Here is an 18,647-nt window from a genome sequence, read left to right as displayed (position 1 = left end):
CAATCACTAGACTTCTGGTGCAGACAAAACTGTCTGGACAAAACTGCCGGGGCTCATCAAAGAGCAGTAATTGGGATTGGTGTAGGAGTAGGAGTAGCTGATGTAGCGTTGCTGTACATACAACACCTTAGAACTCCAATATGAATCAAGATGGGTCTCAATCGTAGCCTGGAGGTGGAGACAGAGCTACAGGAGGCTGCCATACTCAGAAATGATATGGGTTTACTTGCCGTGCAATTGGCAGTGCCCTGTAGTATGTACCGCAGTTTGTTTATCCAGGCTTTGGACAGCTTGACCCAGAGAATCCGAGCAAAGTCTGTCTGCAAGTGAAGGATCATCTGAGCTGACGAGAAGGAGGAGGACTTGTGGTATGTGTATGAGAATCTCAGGGAGGATTACAGGTTGACCGCCAATGCCTTCGGTTTGACCTTCTGATCAAGCAACCACCCAGGTAAAGGGATATGAAATTGCACTTGCCTCAGGCAAGCAGCCAATCAGGCTAGACTCGTAGTGACGGGCCTGGAAGCCAATTGAAAGCCCAAAGAAGATTTTGAACTGGCGATGGGCGCCATTTAAAGCTAAATGCAGGAGAACCTTTGAAACCAATGTTTGAGAATATCGGAGTACAGTATGAAGCTTCGACATCTACTATGGCAAGACATTTCTTATTTTATTTATTGTGGTACAGTTCAATCATGAACTTTTCTCAAATTAGAAAAGATAAAACCAGTAGAACAAAGAAATAAGGAGAGCCTTACATATCATATAAAATAGGACAATAAGTTAATTCAATAAAAGTGCTTCCATGCAAAGCACCCCAGCATGATTCATATGTAGATTAAAAGAGTACATCACATTCTAAATTCTCATTTAAGTATCATTTCAAAAGTCTCAAATTGATTGTTCAAGACACTTGAGGACCTTCCAGTATCATATGCCACAGAGCCTCAGCCGCACTCGTTCACTCGCTTTAAGGGTGCAGAGGTTTTTGCCAAAACATTTTTTTATTCAATGGTAAAAAGAAAACCCTATTTTGCCCCAACTAAGAGGGGTTTCCCTGCCTCAAATTAAATAACTAGTGTCAGAATGTCCAAAGCAACAGTCCCAATGTCCGCTGTCAAAATCCTAAATCTGCCCCTTACACTCCGCTAACAAAATCAAAAGGTGAGGTCTTTTTGGTCCAGAGGATTAACTCCCTTCCCCTGGGCAAAAAGGTAGTTTGTCTTTGTAAGATATTCCCTATAAAGCTTTAGTCAGTCCTTGGCTGTTGGGGCAATGTCTTGCTTTTCCCAGCCTTCCTCAGACTCACAGTAGTTCCTTGGGGTCCCAGACCCTAGTTGGCAGCTTTGGCTTCCTCTCGCCGTATACTGAGTTGAAGAAGAATAGCCTGGATGCACTTCCAAAGCTGTGGCGGGTCACTGACCCTGGTGTGCAGACCTGGTTCCCACTATGCAGGCTGCAGTGGGTCATACAGACTTGGCCCACTAACGTGTAAGCACAGTATGAATTTTCCAACAACGTCCAGGTCTTCGTGCGAGTCCCAGACTCGCAATTCTGGCTTTAATTTTCTTTTGTGCCTTTGGTTTACTACCCTGCCAAGCTGTGGTAGTACAATTCCATGTACCTCTGTGTTTCCCTTCCAGTTTGTTAGGGTCCCAGACCTTTCTTTACCAGTCTTCTGTTCCGTACGACCACCTCCTTCAGATTTCAAAGCCTTCCAGCATACCTTGTGTTGTGGTTTGTGCGAGTGCTGGCTCCCTCGAGGTAGCTGGGCTTGTTTGCGGGTCTCTGGTAGCTTCCTGGAGCTTCCTTCGCTCTGTGGCGTCTCTGCAGTTTTCCTTCTCTCTGAGGTAGTGTGATTTCATACTCCCATGCTTCCTGGTTCTCTGGGATGTTTGGAGTCAGTTGGTCTGCATGCCGTGTGGTCCTCATGGCCTAGACCGGCCACGGACTCTCCCTGCCTATTCTCGACATACGGGTCAGCACCCCCTTGAAAGTCTGGTTCCTCTTGGCTCTCGCAGCTCCTCCAGGGAGCACTCAACGACTTGGTAAGTCTGCATTTGGTTTTTATCTTGCTTCTTCCAATGAAATGTCTTGAACTACACTAACAATTTGGGATTGCTCCCCACTTCAACATCTCAGTACTGAGTGCTGATGTGGTAACTCATTAAGACTCTTTCTCGTCTCAGTATTTTCTATTTGGACTGCTCCAGAAAAGCACATATGGTCTGAGGGTACGATTGAAGAGGAGTGAGGTGCAGGAAAGGTAGGATAACTGAGAAGGGTGTCTAGGGTCAGGCGATTGGTGGGGATACAGCGTTCTCCCCAGGTAATCAATAATCCCATAAGGGGCTCCCCATAGGGGAGAAGGGACGACATCCATGGACTTGTCACATAGCTCTAAACTCAATAGCAAAATCACCAAGGAATTTCATTCTAGATTCTTCAGGTTTACATATACAAGCACTAATATATATATATATATATATATATAAATAAAAGCGCTATATAAATACAACATGCCTCAGTTTTGATTTCATTCAATTTTCCCAAAAAGTCAAGTTCTCTCAGCTTGAGGAATGGTTATCCAAGCACCCAAGATCTCGTTCGTATTTAAAGGATTCAAACTTACTTTCAAGAAGTACCCTCTCCATCGGGCATGCAGACATTTCATCAGGTAGGCGGGAAGTGTACGCCAGGGTTTTCCATTGGGCTCAATAGAAAGATGCAAAGTATATGATTTAAAAACGTCAATAGTTTGTAACCAGTCAGTTTCCCACAATCCCTTTTGAACCTGCAAGGGATTATCAATCAAAAGATCCAATGATACCTCAAGCTTCGTCAGTATCGCAGTACACCCACTCTCACAGTTATTAAGGGTTGACTCTTCTGCCTTTGAGTACTTGCGACACAGTGGTATAATGATTGTTCTTTAGCTGTAATGATTTCCCTCAGGAGCGATAATGTCTTCCATATAACCACTGCTCTAATTGAAAGACCAAGCTCAAAGTGAACCAGAGAGGTAGGAGTTCCCACATGTAATCTTACTTTTTTCCAAAATAAACCTTCAAATTGTTCCCAGACAATCCCATCTCAATTTAAGATTGCCTCGCCCATATGTCACTATTGGAATTACTTTGGATGTATGTTTTTGTTTGTTCATTCGGAATCTTCAAGGCCTAAGAATGACGATTGTAATCCCTTGTTCCCTTCCCACCTCAAAGCACTTCACTTGTGTACAAGCGCTTTAAAGACCTTGGGTGTGATAGTGGATCAGCAGTTTTCCATGAAATAGCTTATTAGCGGCCTGGTATCTAGTAAAGGCTACGACTTAAAATTGCTGTCCCAAATTAGGCCTTTACTTAGTAGATCCAACTGTGCAGCGATCGCAAGAGCAGTTATTTGGACCTGCATTTACCACTGCTCCAGCCTTCTTCAGGGTGCTGGAAAAGGGGAACTGGCAAGACTCCAGGTCATTGTGGGAGTGGTGGAGGGTCTCAAACGATCGCACCACGTCTCCGCTGCCAGACAGGGTCTCCACTGGCTCCCAGTGGAAAAGAGTGATCTTCCGGACACTCTGCATTACACACCAATGCCTCCACAGAGATGTCCCTAGATAGCACTCAGAAATTGGTCCGGCTGCCAGAGAGAAGGCTCCTGAGATCAAACAACTCAAATCTTCTGCTCATTCCCAAGGCAAGACTGGCCACAGTTGCACAGAACTCCTTTGCCCACACAGCCCCTAGGCTATGGAATGATCTTCTGCCTGACCTGAGGGCTTGTAGCAGCTTTCTGAAATTCAAACCGGTACTTAAGACACTCCTTTTGTGCTAGATATTTCTGCCCACTGCCTTGCCTTTTCGTCCTGATCCATTTTGTCTTATCTGTATGTTCTTGCGCTGTTATGCCTACGTGCCTTGTCGATGCGCATTCCAAATAAAATAGAGGATAAACTGAACCGCACGTAAGGCCTACCTACCATTTTGTCTTGGGTGTCAACAGTTTTTTTCTTCAAAAAGAGGCTCAACCTATGTAGGCTAGCATTCTCAGCTATTACAAAATCCCAAATACACAAACTCTGGACAACTTCTAAATGTATGCTCGTTAGTGACCATTTAAAGCGAGGAACACAATCTTTTGGGGTTTCAGGACCATCACCTTAATCTTGTTTGTGTTCACAGTTAGTCCATTGTCAGACACATACTGCTGAAGTGCTAGAATCAGAAGCTGCAGTCCGATCAGTGTGTGATTGTCTGCATGTAGCAGTTGACTGCAAGTCTAGTTTAGGAGGAAAGGAATGACCATTCCCAAGGGCTTTGCCGATATCTGCAATAAATAAATGTAAGGAGGATGGGAGCAAGGCTGCATCCCAGCTTCAATGCTCGAGACGTATCAATAGGCAGTGAAAGGAGCCCCTCGGTGATCAACCTCACCATGTTGGCAGTTCCTTTGTACAATTCTCAGATAACCGCAATCCAGTGGCCCGAACACCAGCTAGAAAGCTTTAACCACAATAGTGAACAATTCACTCTGTCAAAAGCGTGAATCGTACACTATGAAGTCTATGACGCAGGCGTATAAGCAGGCGCCTTCTTCAAGGACTCTGGATCTCGGTACATGAATCAGGAACACCTTCAACACTGCCATTCCTTCCATTTCAGATATTTCAGAGTAGAATTTCCCTTCCGGGTACCAAATGGCCTGTTTGATTTAGGGGACCTAAATCTCAAGTTGTTCCGATTTTACAGCTTTTGAGCAATTGGTAATGTTTTACTCTCAACTTAGTTCCACTTTCATTAACGATTTCAGAGCAAAAATGAAAATGTAATATTGCATCATAAAGGTGATGTAAGCAGTAGAATACTTACCGTCTGAAGACATCAGCTCAATGATATCACTGATTAAAGTGTCTGTGAAGGAATACAATCTATTAGTACGGAAATATAAAAATATAAAGCACAAACTACAGTCATAGTTATTGTATTCATATCACACCAATGTGCAACAATAAAAGCAGCTTTTAGCACTATTGCACTCAAAAGGAGTGGCTACAAATTATAGTTTAAGACTAGTTGTGTCATTCAGTCCACTTTAGAGTACAGAGGCTTGTTCTTAGTAACCCTACTCACGCAAAATGGTCTCCCTTTCTGGAGGCTCTGAAGCAAGGAGTTCCAAGCATTGGCAAGCCAATCATTGGGGCTGTTGTATGAGCACTGGTATCATACCACCATTTGCCAACTAATGTCACTGTATGTTGTGACGAAGAGGGAATTCATCCCTTCTCCCCAAAGGAGACCCCCTCCACCGCCCTCCCCCCTCTTATGAGGTTAGGGAGGTGAGCCTACTACGCAACATCCTCCCTAGGTGTAGAGGCAAGTGGCACATCACCGGGAGAGAATCCTGCAGCCGGAGGAGGACGTGGAGCCTGCGAAAGCCAAATCTGCTGTGAAGCAGCAGAGAGAACACTGAGAAGCCAGCATAACCAAGAGCCTGAGAAGGGACGAGCCGAGTGAGGCTCGAGAACGGGTTGTAGTGTGACAGCGAGAGAATCGTGGTGGGCAGCAGGCCCATGTAACTATGCCGATACTGGCAAAGGGAAGCTGCAGCAAATGGCACAACCCCCTATTGAAATTCTTAACAGAGAGGAGGCGCAACAAGCACATGCGAGAGACGCAGAGGAAGTAGGCTCAACAGTGCGGTGGAGAAACAAAACTGTTGCCTGACCCATAAGATCTCCGAAGATATTTCTTGGTGAGACTGTAGATAACGGGCCACAGGGGAGGACCGGGAAGATCAAAGACGAGTGTTATACAACGCAAATAACTCGCCTCAGTACTAATGAAAAACACCAGAAGATACCCTTACTGAATTTGAACTGTGATAAGGCACGGAGGAGAGCAATACCACTCTCTGAGGAAAAGTTGAATGGAAGTGGAATATCCTTGTTGAACGTTAACTGTGACAGTCTGAGAAAGAATATTGATCCCTGAAGGGGAGGAGAATGGAAATGTGATTTCCTTGTTTAAAGCAAACTGTGCAAATATAAGAAAATGAATAAGGATCCCGAAAAGGGAGGTGAAGGAGAGTGAGGAAAGTTTAACGTCAGCATCACTCTCGCCCCCATGCTCCTACACTTCAGAAAAGAACTCCCGACTCACCTCTTCAAGGAGTCTCTCCTCCTCAGCACCTAAGCCATAGCGTTGCCCCGTGCCACCTGATGCGGTCCAACCTTCTACAGCTGTAACCCTCATCTGCGCCCCTCTGTATCCTATCCTTGCTGTTCCGTTAGCTCTGGAAAGGGCTCTGTTATGCATCTGTACTGTTGTGTACCGCTGTAAAGCAGTCTCTTGTGTATCTGTATTGTATACCTCTTCTAAGGGTGTGGAAGGAGGAGACTGAAACACAGGTGGCATGATTGTTGTTAAAGCCATATTCATGAGAAAATAAAGGAAAACACCCTACCTGACCCTATTACTAAGGGGTTTCCTTGCCTCAACTTAATACTAAGGATATGTCAGAAACTAACCAAAACTCCACTGTCCTGTGTCAAAACCTATTTCCTTCCATTAAACTTCCAACTAAACGAAAAAGGTTTACGAGTCTTCTTAATGTAGAAGAATGGCTCCCTTCTGTAGAGCGGACTACCATGCCATGAACAATGTTCACAACACCAATAGGAATGACTCTTTCCCTGCCTTTTAGGATTTTCACAATGGCAAAAGAATGAATCCCTTCCCCTGGTTTTTTCATATTATAAAACTCCTGTGTGGATGTCCTTCTTCCCCAGGTCTTTCTATTTGTTTAGTCTCACAGCCCACCTGGTTCACTACCCTGTCAGGTACTGTGACTAAGAAGATGACTAGGGTTACTCTTCATAAGAGGGTGCAGGGTCCCAGATCGTGGGTTTCTCTTCTCTTCATGCTGCAGACCTGGTTCACTACCCTGCCAGGTACTGTGACTAAGAAGATGACTAGGGTTACTCTTCATAAGAGGGTGCAGGGTCCCAGATCCGTGAGTTTCTCTTCTCTTCATACTGCAGACCTGGTTCACTACCCTGCCAGGTACTGTGACTATGAAGATGACTTTGGAGGCAGTTTATTAGGTGCGGGTCCCACAGCCGTTCTTTGTGACTTTTCTGCACTTCAGGGGTACAACCAACCGTCCTGGCTACCCAAACCTCTTCATGGTTCTTACCAGCAATCTCCAGTTGTCCGCAGGCTTCTCTTCCCCACTCTGGCTTCTTACGGTCTCTCCAGGGGCTAAGACAGCCTCACAGCATTTCCCTGATCCTGGGCTGTGGTTTTCCTGATCCAACCATGCCAGAGCTGTCAGGGATGCCTCTGCCGGTGGCCAAGTGTCTCAGCCTCTGCACTCCCAGTGTCCCTGTTCCTCCTGCTCGTTTTGAGTTTCCTGGTTCCTTCAGGAAGGGTCTGACCAATAGGCCAGCCCCTCTTCCCTTTTTATTATCGGGTTCATCTTACTTGTTCCAAGTTGTCTAGGCTGCTCATGTTTGTTTATTGGATATTTGTAAGGCACCTATACAACAAATGGTGTTTCAAGGCGCCACAAGACAACAAAAAGTGGGGCAGGGTGTGACAAGGAAGATAGATAACGGTCCTAATAGGCCTTTTGACACTTGTGACATTCGAATTGTGCAAGTGCAGTAACACGAAGTGCAAGGGAGATGGGAACAGTGCTGGTCTACGCGAATGCCAAGTGCTAGGGTGGGAAGGGAAGCGCAGGGTAAAGAGGAGAGAGTGCAAGTGAAAGTGCAGGGTGGGGGGAAGGGAACTACATGGGTATGGCGAGTGCTACAGGGTGGCCAGAAAGGCAAGTGCCAGGGCCTGCAGGGGGTGAGGGTCCTCATGTTAAGTGCGAAGAGGGGGATGGACAGGGCAGGGGGCTGGTGCTCTGTAGAACTCAGAAGGAACCAGGCAGCCATTCACTGCGGCAGACATGGGTGTTGGAGGGGGGAGAAGGAAGGAAGAAGAGAAAAGGAGAGTCTTGAGGAGCTTCCGAAACTTAAGATCCAGCTCAAGCCTGAGAGGGGGGGGGGAGACGATTCCAGAGGAGAGAGATCCATCACCCACTGTCTGCTTAGAGGGGTGTCTGATCTGCAGAGAATTGAAGCTAGATGACCAGAGGGCTCTAGCAGGGAGGTATTTTTGGAGAGCGAGTTGGATGTAGCAGGGTCCCAGGTCCCAGAAAGCCTTGTGGATGATGCAGAGGGTCTTAAACTTGATCCCAGCAGCAACTAGGATGCGGTACATGGGCTTGAGATCAAGGAGAAGTCTTGCAGTCCTACACTTGATTAGTTTAATGGGACAAAGCGAGGAGTTAGGCAGATTGAGGAAGAGGCTGTTGCAGTAGTCCAGCCTAGAGAGGACCAGAGCTCTGGAGACATTGAGTTTCTGGGGGAAGGTGAGGAACGGGAGAATGCCTCTGAGGAGGTGTATCTGATAGTGGGCCTTCTTGGCAAGACCCGCAATGTGATGAGAGAAGGAGAGAGGAGTCAAAGAGGACACCAAGGTTTTTTGCCTTTCAAGAGGGGGAGGGAAGGCATAGAGGGCGGTCAGAGGGTAGGACGGAAGGAGGCAGCTGGGTCCCTCAGTCTTACTGACCTTAAGGCAGGGATCATTGGCAGCATACCATGCCTAAATAACAGTCAGACAAACAACAACGAGGAAGGAGGAAGAGGAGGCAGTAGAGGGAAGCCTGAATGAGAGCTGTGTGTCATCTGCATAACACTAGACGTGAGGAGAGAAGGAGGAGATCAGGTGGGCCAGAGGGGCAAGGTAGATGTTGAAGAGCCACGGCGAGAGGACAGAGCCTGGAGGGACGCCGCTGGAGTGTGATGGGGAGGGAAAAGGGCCGTGTTGAACCTGGGAAGGTCAGAGAGGAATGAGGTCAACCAGTCCAGAGCCAGGCCTTTGATGCCGAGGGTGTCACAGAGCCGATTTGTCAGGGTGGAATGATATGACCGTGTCAAAGGCAGAGGAAAGATCCAGAAGGATAAGAACGGATGGAGAGTTGGAATCGAGATTTGAGAGCAAGACTTCATAGGTGTTCAGTAGAGCAGTTTATGTGCCTCTGGCTGCTCTGAAGCCAGAATGGTGGTCGTGGAGAGAACCAACAGATTCAGAGTGTTGGATCAGTTGGGAGAGGACCAACTTCTCCAGGAGATAGGGCGTCAGTTAGCCGGTCAGGAGGGGTCGGCAGATGGCTTTTTGAGGCGAGAATGCACAAGGGAGTGCTTGAGAGTAGCGGGAGGGAGGCAGTAGCGAAAGATTGATTACAGAAATCTGCCAGGGCTGGAGGAAGGGAGGCAATGCTGTCCTCTATGGTTCTGGAAGAGCAGGGAAGCACCTGTTTGGAGGAGACGTTCATAGATCTGATAAGTCTAGAGGCCTCATCCAGAGCTAAGGGTCGAAAAAGAGGAGTGTAGGAGGGAAGGGGGCATGGGGGCCAAGGGAGGCTGAGAGCTGGGGAAAGAGGACAGAGGAGAGGGAGGGTAGAATGGAGTTTTGGATAAGAAGTGGGAGGCCAGTGAAGTACAGAGAAGTGGAAACTGCAATAGGATTGGAGAGTTCCTTGCAGATTTTAAACAGTTCACCCGTGTTGTTAGTGGCCCCAGAGATGTGGGCTTGGATATGGGCCCTCTTCTTCGAGCAGATGGGAGTCTGTATTGCCTTTCCTTTTTTTATTGCAACACTGTTCACATTAAACCTTACACAAATCATAACAACTGCTTAAAGTTACAAATGAGAAAAAAACAGAAAAAAACGAGAAAAATCTAGAAACGTCAATTCATACAATCACCAAGGGCCATAATTAAATTCATTTCCACTCCACATAAGTCTTGACCATGGAGGTTTATCTGAGCAATCAGAATTAAACTGTCCAATTCTTTATAAAATGCAACTCTTCTAGTAGTAACAAGTGCCTGACATTCTAACGCCCAATGTTGTAGAGTTTCTACAGCATCAATTGAATTACAGAACCAACATAATGTTGAAATATCATTAACTGTAGACCTAGTCCAACTGAGTCCTTTCTCTAGTATAAAATGATTGGAGCCTAAAGCATAAATATAGTGTATGCAATTTGTTACAGGGAAAACGTTTCAAATACAAAAGTTGGTCTTTTTAACATGGACACTTTGCATATTCAGAATAGGTGGAATATGTTGGGAGAGTCAAGAGTGAGCCTCTAATTGTCCTAAACTACTCATCAGAGGAACCAAACGCTCAAGTAAATTCCGCATCTCCATTCATAGCTTTTACAGGGGGGAGTCGTCGTCCAACATATTCTGTAAATCAATATAAAGTGACACGTAGCATCATTTTACAACTGCCTCCAGTAGTATTGAGCCTGAAGAGATGGAAGGGTCATTTGTGAACATTATTGGAGTTGGTATTTGATTGGGCAAGCCCAAGTACATTTTTCCATATCAGACACTGCAATGAGTCAAGCTACGTGACAAGATCTATTAGGGACATATCTAGCCCATACATACAATAACGTTGGCTCGATTTTTAACAAATAAGATTTAAAGATGGGCAAAATAGAAAATGCGCAGTTTCACATACAAACGTTTCATATGGGAATTTATAGGAGAAATCTTATCTTTCAATGTTGACCTCCACATTTCCTAAGAGGCAGTGTTCTAAAGGTTGTATCCCAAATAGCTTATGGAGGCAGCCAACTCTATTCTTCTTCACCCAAGGACCACCACATTATTTTTGGTTTGCCACTGTTCGAAAAAGTTTACAACTTTGGATTTAGATACGTTAGCCTGCAGATTATTCTTTAAGATATAGGAATTAAATCTGTTCAACTTGCGTTGAAGGCTCAGAGGAGTGCTGTCAAACAGTACAAAATCAGCAGCAAATGCAAGCCAATGTATCTTCCGATGACCCAATCTCACCGGCAAAATATCCTTGGCCTGCCACAGTTCCTCAACGTCACCAAGGTAGACATTGAAGAGTGTGGGAGCTGGGATACAGCCCGGTCTTAGACCAAGATTGGCGGGAACAAGTCTAGACACGGCCCTTCTTGGTTAAGACAAATCCTCAGAGTCGAGTTCTTGTGTAGAAGAGCAATCAGTTGAACCAGTTTGGGTGGAACTTTAGTCCACAGCTTGGAACGTACCACACAATCCAAGGCTGAGGACATATCTAGCGAGGCCATGTACCCAGTGCCGGCTTGATTGCATTTGACATTGTGTAACAAGTGTAACAAGAGAGTAGCATTGAGAGATGTTCCCATGTTCTGCCTAAAGACCACTTGAAAATGTGACAAAACGGCAGATTGATTCAATGTTCTATTCCAATCTCTTAAAAGTAGTAATGCAAAGACCTTGCTCACAGAATCAATCAAGGCTATCGGCCTATAGTTAGTAGGGTCAACAGGGACCCCCTTCCTATAGATTGGTATAATAATCAACCGAGACCAAGATCAAGGCATAGGGCCTCATTACACAGACGGCGGTAACCATGGCGCTATTAGCGAATGGCGGAATTACCGTCCTATTCCAAGGTTTGTGGGGGCGGTAATTCCACATGGCCCTTCCCCATTCCCATTTTTGCCCCCATAGGGCTCAATGGGAATGGGGAAGGCGGTAATTACGGTACCGCTAATTGCGGTACCGTAATTACCTCCTAGGTCCCTTTGCGGGTCCCGTCCTTAACGGCTGGTAAAACCAGCCGTTGGGGTAGGGTCCCACAAAGGGACCTCGTAGTAAGGCGGTAAAGGTTTACCGGCACTGGTACCCTTACCGGTACCGGTAAACCCTTACCGCCATCCGTGTAATGAGGCCCATAGTATCAGTTTTAGATCTATCAAAAGGAGGGCAATAGAAATAGAGACCATAGTAAAGGGTGCTTTTTCAATATGAAAAAGGTGAAAGTACGTCCTGACCAGGGGCCATGGATGGTTTTAATTTTGTAATAGTCCATGTAAGATCTTCATAATTCCATGGGGCAAGCCCCCAACATAATAGGGCCATTGGTAGGGACCTAGGACAGCGAAATATACAGTAGGTACATTACATTTCTTAGTAAAGACACAAACACACAGGAGGAGGAGAAAAGGTCTCCCTTGAAGGGGGACCACCAATCTCATATGGTCTCCTTCAGTGGACTCCGTGGGCTCACTATACAGTAGCCCACCATCCCAGTACTTTCTGTGTTTCTCAGGTCCTCAGGTAACAGAAGGTAATAGTCTAGGTACTCCTGGGTGGCATTAGTAGTAGTTGTTAGAGGAGGTTGGATTGGTGGTTATTGCAATGTTCCTTAATCATATCAGCCAGCTACTATTGTCCCATTTCAAGATGGAGAACTTCCTGCTCAGCAGTGATTGGCTAAGAGACTATTGTGATGCACGTTGGAACCTTAGGAGAGGTTCTAAACTGCCTTTCATTCAAGATCTTATCAAGAGAGGTCTCACCCTTTGAAGCTCCAGAGACACTTATGAGAAACCAAAGAAACTACAGTCTGAAGACAACTTAGAAAGTGACAGAGAACAGGATTCAGATAAGTGACTGAACAAGTTTAAAAGAAATTCTCCTCAAGTTATTTCATGAAAAGGGAAGTTAAATTAACTTTGTTTTTTTTAAATACTTGTGTATGAGGAAAACTGAAAACGGAGCAATGCTTATTAATACTTGTTAATTGTGGCTTTGCAAGTTAAAAGTATCCATTGGTGTATGAATTCCAAGCAGCAAGTGTGAGGAGAAATCTGTGCGCACTCTTTGTTTTTTGTTGCCAACGCGTACGCATTAGCAAGCCCTTTAGCGTGTAAGCATTGATCATTGCTTAGTTGTTTTGTTTATATGCAAGTGTCATGAACCATGGACATAGCCCCTTCTGGTCTTCCTGGTCCTGGTCCAGACGGAGAGTGTGCTCCTTGATACTTCCAACATGGCCGCGCCCAGTGCCGTGTTCCGTACTAGCCTGTACGTCGGACACGGCACGTTCTATAAATGGGCCACGCCCCCGCGCGTCTCAACGCTATCTCTAGGTAGCGTCTCAACGTGTGTGTGCTGCTCGGCGTTACCCTTCCAAGTTCCTGGCCAACTCCCTTATTCTTTCTTCCCTTTTCCCCCCGTTTCCAGTATCTCTTACCTTTCTTTCAATCCGCTTCCTGGACGTCCTGGAACACGCGACTTCCTGGAACTTTGAACGCTCGCGCTGGAGTCAGACTCGACTCGCGCGCACTTCTACAAGTCCCGGTCCGGCCGGGAGAAGGAGTCCTCCAAGGAACGCCACAAGAAGAGAACTCAGGTGAGCCAGGGGGAAACCTTTGACAGATTGAGACGCCAAACAATCAACACTGATACCGCTATGGAGAAAGCGGTCCAGGACCTCATGCGCGGCATGCAGGAGCTAACAACCGAGGTACAGAACTTAAAGGCAGAGAACGCAGCCTTGAAACAATTAGTGCTGTCACGTGACTCTGCCAATAAGGAAAGCGTGATACTGGGTGGAGTGGTAGACAAATACGATGGCTCGCCAAAATCCTTACGTGGATTTCTGGATTCCTGCTTGGTGCATTTTACATTCAAGCCCTATTATTTTTCAACTTCCAGGGCCAAGGTGGGCTTCATAATCTGAACTCTGGAGACGTCCTCCTGGACGATTATGATGCATTTATTCAGGCGCTCAAGTCTATGTTTGACCGCCCCGAACAAGTGTTCTGCGCCCAGGAACGCCTACTTGATTTTCAGCAATGATCCCAGGATATGCTAACGTTCGTTACCAGATTCAAACAGCTGGTAAAGGAGGCTGATTGGGGCCCTGAAGCGAGTTTCACCTTATTTTGCAGGGGTCTAAATGACGATATCAAGGATGAATTAGCCAGAGTGGCTCGCCCCAGTTCGTTTCAGGCTTTGGTAGATCTAGCCTTACAAATAGACTTTCGTATCCAGGAAAGAAGGGCTGAAAGGAAAAAGGCTAAGACTGCCTTTCAACGAACCCCTCCGGAGTCGACTGTGAAATACGATCCTGTCTCAACCCCTGATAACGACTCCCAACCAATGCAAATAGGCGCCTTTCGTGGGCCTATTACTCCACAAGAAAGGATGAGAAGAATTCACACCGGCCTGTGTATGTATTGTGCCTCAGACAAGCATCTCGTTAGAGAATGTCCTTTAGCCCCTCCACGGCGTTCGGGAAACGCCAGCTCCCGGCCCTAGATGGAGCGAGGTTTCGGGAGAAAGAGGTCTACTCCACTTCAATCACATCCTTGAACTCTCCTGGACAGAATAACCTGGTGGTGCTACAGGCCTTTCTATCGCCCTCCAAGCACAAGACCTATCCCATACTGGCCCTGGTGGACTGTGGAGCTATGGGAATTTTCATTGATCAAGACTGGGTTATCAGACATAAAATACCATACGAGTCACGGAACATTAAACAGCCGGTAGAAGCAATTGATGGGAGACCTCTCTCTTCAGGACCCATAACCCTACAGACAAAAGAGGTCCGTCTCTCCATAAACCACCACCAAGATCAGATTACATTCGACATCATCAAATCAGCCCATTACCCTATGGTTCTGGGTATGCCCTGGCTTCAAAGACATAATCCGTACATTAATTGGACAGCAGGGTCATTGTTTCTGGGCTCTGAGTTTTGTATGTCCCACTGTTTATCCCTGGATCTCTCCTTAACACCAGCTATTGAACATTCAGGAGAGCAAAAAACCCCACTCATGGTTTCCAACATTGTACAAGTCCCAGAGGTCTACCAAGGATATATTGATGTCTTTTCGACTGCCATAGTCCAGGCTTTACCCCCTCACAGACCCGAAGATTGTGTCATTGAGACAGATCCCTCGGCAGTAATTCCCTTTGGCAGAATGTTTATCCTTTCAGAACCTGAGAAAAAGGCCCTCCGAGAATACCTGGACATCAATTTGGAAAATGGCACCATAAAACCCTCAAAACCTCCAGCGGGTGCCTCATTGTTCTTCGTTCCTAAGAAGGATTCCAAGGAACTCAGACCCTGCCTCGACTACCGTGGTCTAAATCAATGCACCCTCAAAGATCGGTACCCTCCGCCTCTGATTTCAGATATCCTGGAAGCTGTCAGAGGCGCCGTAATATTCACGAAGTTGGACCTCCGGGGTGCCCATCACTTAATCCGTATCCGGGAAGGGGACGAATGGAAGACCGCCTTTAGAACGGCCTTTGGTCACTTTGAATATCTAGTCATGCCCTTTGGATTAGCTAATGTCCCTGCAGTTTTTCAACGTTTCATGGATAGGGTGTTTTCTGACATGCTTTTTCTCTTTGTCATTGTCTATCTAGACGACATTTTGATTTATTTCAAGGATCCCTTGAAACATGAAGAACATGTCATGGCGGTACTACAACGGCTCTGTGAAAACAAGCTCTTGGTCAAACCTGAGAAATGTCTTTCACGTGACTTCAGTTCATTACCTTGGATTCATCCTCAGCCCAGAAGGAGTTGGAATGGACCCTTCAAAGGTAAAGGCCATACTGGCCTGGCCTGCTCCTACATCGTTGAAACAGGTTCAGTCTTTCTTGGGACTTGCTAACTTTTATCGAAAGTTCATTCCTACCTTTTCTGAGCTCGTCCAACCGATCGTTGCTCTGCTGAAGAAGGATGTTCCCTTCATCTGGTCTTCCTCGCAAGAGAAGGCTTTTCAACGCTTGAAGACAAGATTCACGCAAGCCCCCGTCCTGGCTCAGCCTGACTTAGATCGCCCTTTCATAGTGGAAACGGATGCCTCCAACCATGCCATAGGAGCAGTCTTGAACCAGGTGCTTGAGGACAAGATGGACCACCCAGTGGCTTACCTCTCTAGAACCCTAACAACCAGCGAAACCCATTACTCCGTCCTGGAAAAGGAGCTGTTGGCAATCCACCAAGCCTTCACAGAATGGCGACATTTACTCCTGGGTGCTAGATATCCAGTCCAGGTCCGTACGGACCATCGAAATCTACAAATTCTCCAATCTATGGAGTGCAGGAACAGTCGTCAGGCGCGTTGGGCCTACTTCTTCGCCCAGTACCAATTCCAAATCACTCATGTTCCTGGATCACAAAACGTGATTGCGGACGCCTTGTCCCGACGTCCTGACTATTTAACCACTGAAGATAGGACCTAGCCTACAATGTTTCCCCAACACAATCTTTATAGCTCAAGCGATCAACCTCTTGGAAGAGATTCGAGCCAAAACCCAGTCCTCTGACCTCTGGAAGGACGTCTCTAGGAAGAATCCCTGGAACTTAAGAATCAAGGAAGGATACTTATTGAAGGACAATGCCTTGGTCATTCCCACACCGAAGCTTCAACATAAAATAATAACTCTCTGCCATGATACTTTTCATTCTGGACATCGTGGTGTAACCAACACGCTCAGTCTTATACAAAGACAGTTTTGGTGGCCGGAAATGAAATGCAAGGTACAAGAGTACATCAAGACCTGTCCTGTCTGCAGTCAGAATAAGCATGACAATAAGAGACCGGCGGGCCTTCTATTGCAACCTACACTGCCAACAAGACCATGGGAATGTATAGCTACAGACTTCATCGTGGAATTACCACCTTCCCGGGGTTACACGACCATCATGGTAACCATAGACTTGTTTACTCATATTGCACATTTCACGCCTCTCTATAAACTTCCTTCCTCTTCAGAGCTCGCAGGAATTTTCCTAGAACACATTTTCTGTCTTCATGGACTCCCTTCCAAGATCATATCGGACCGAGGACCGCAATATATTTCACAATTCTAGAAACATCTGTCGTGTTCTAGGGATTCAACGTGCTCTTTCATCTGGATATCACCCACAGACCAACGGGGCCACAGAACGTGTTAATCAAACCCTGGAGCAATATCTTTGTTGTTTCGCAACCAAGGTACAGGATGATTGGTCCCTCCTTATACCTTTGGCCGAATTTGCCTATAACAATTCAGATCACTCAGCGATCAACGTTAGCCCCTTCTATTGCAGTCAAGGTTTTCATCCCTCTGTGTTACCTTCAGTTCTACCACATCCAACTCCAGTACCTTCACTTGATTCCTGGATTGAAACTCTCCTCAACATCCACAAGGAAGCCAAGGAACAATTGGGAAAGACCCAGATTGGCACTAAGTGATATGCTGATTCCAAAAGAAGACCAGCACCCTCCTATTCTATTGGTGACCAGGTCTGGTTGTCCTCGAAACTATTACCACGACATCTACGCCCTAACAAGTTAGCCCCCCGATATTATGGTCCATTTTCCATAAAAGAAATCATCAATCCTGTTTATCGGCTCAAACTACCAGACTCCTGGAAGAGAATACATCCAGTTTTTCACACTTCTCTACTCAAACCCTACATCCACTCCACCCGGAAAACCGGCAGACCCAGTCCTGTGATTGTGGACAATCAGCTGGAATATGAAGAATCCAGAATATGTGACTCCAGGTACAAACGGGGTCGGCTTCAATACTTGGTCGAGTGGAAAGGCTATCCTCCTAGCGAGAGAACATGGGAACCACTATCCAACCTAAACACCCCTCGATTGCTGAGAAGATTCCATCTCATACACCCTGGCAAGCCTGGTGGGACGGGGTTTCGGAGGAGGCATGCTGTCATGAACCATGGACATAGCCCCTTCTTTTCTTCCTGGTCCTGGTCCAGACGGAGAGTGTGCTCCTTGATACTTCCAACATGGCCGTGCCCAGTGCCGTGTTCCGTACTAGCCTGTACGTCGGACACGGCACGTTCTATAAATGGGCCACGCCCCCGCGCCTCCACGCGTCTCAACGCTATCTCTAGGTAGTGTCTCGACGTGTGTGTGCTGCTCGGCGTTACCCTTCCAAGTTCCTGGCCAACTCCCTTATTCTTTCTTCCCTTTTCCCCTGTTTCCAGTATCTTACCTTTCTTCGATCCTCTTCCTGGACGTCCTGGAACACGCGACTTCCTGGAACTTTGAATGCTCGCGCTGGAGTCAGACTCGACTCGCGCGCACTTATACAAGTCCCGGTCCGGCCGGGAGAAGGAGTCCTCCGCGGAACGCCACAAGAAGAGAACTCAGGTGAGCCAGGGGGAAACCTTTGACAGCAAGTTAGTTTATCCAGTCGAGTTTTGAGTAAAGGACCCGGCAACGCATGTCTGTGCATCGGAAGAGAGAAGAGATGCTGTTCTAAAGTTCTGTGAAACTTCAAAGGTTCGCAGATTAAATGGACAGTGTTCGGCTTGCCTATTCATTTTATTGAGCAGACGATGGAGGAAAAAAGAAGGCAGAGAGTCTAGCGCGGCATGCTGGAAACAAACGTGTGTAGCACGTCCATTGCAGGAAGCTGTTAATGTGAAGCGTGGCGGAGTGACACATTCTATTTACACCACGAGCCGAAAGGTCTCAGTGCAAAACTTTATAGATACAAGAAATAAGCAGCGTTGGGCAAGCGTGTACAGGATTTGTCTAAGAGAAATATGGCAGAGCCACGCAGTGAACTCATTCTGAGGGACTATTTAAATGCAACTATTGTTTAATGAGAAAATAGAAACACAGAAACTATAGATACATTAAGTGTGTTTAATTGAATCAGAAGTAGAAATACAATACTAAGAAGATCTCGTAAATTACATAAACTGAAGCAGAAATGTTTTAAAGTGAGCTGGGTC

At 46.4% G+C, this 18,647-nt stretch overlaps 1 protein-coding gene across 1 annotated transcript in view; it reads right to left on the bottom strand.

Moving 5' to 3' along the window:
* LOC138527328 (transcription factor E2F5-like) overlaps positions 1 to 18,647 on the bottom strand; it is a 315,036-nt gene that overhangs the window by 107,598 nt on the left and 188,791 nt on the right. The window contains exon 5 of the mRNA XM_069638381.1: positions 4,869 to 4,910. Coding sequence (XP_069494482.1) covers positions 4,869 to 4,910 — 42 coding nt within the window. The remainder of the gene's footprint in view (positions 1 to 4,868; positions 4,911 to 18,647) is intronic.

Source organism: Ambystoma mexicanum, chromosome 14 (genome assembly GCF_040938575.1).
Source record: "Ambystoma mexicanum isolate Mex_15411 chromosome 14, UKY_AmexF1_1, whole genome shotgun sequence".
NCBI lineage: Eukaryota > Metazoa > Chordata > Amphibia > Caudata > Ambystomatidae > Ambystoma > Ambystoma mexicanum.
This window is presented reverse-complemented; position numbering and strand designations above follow the sequence as displayed.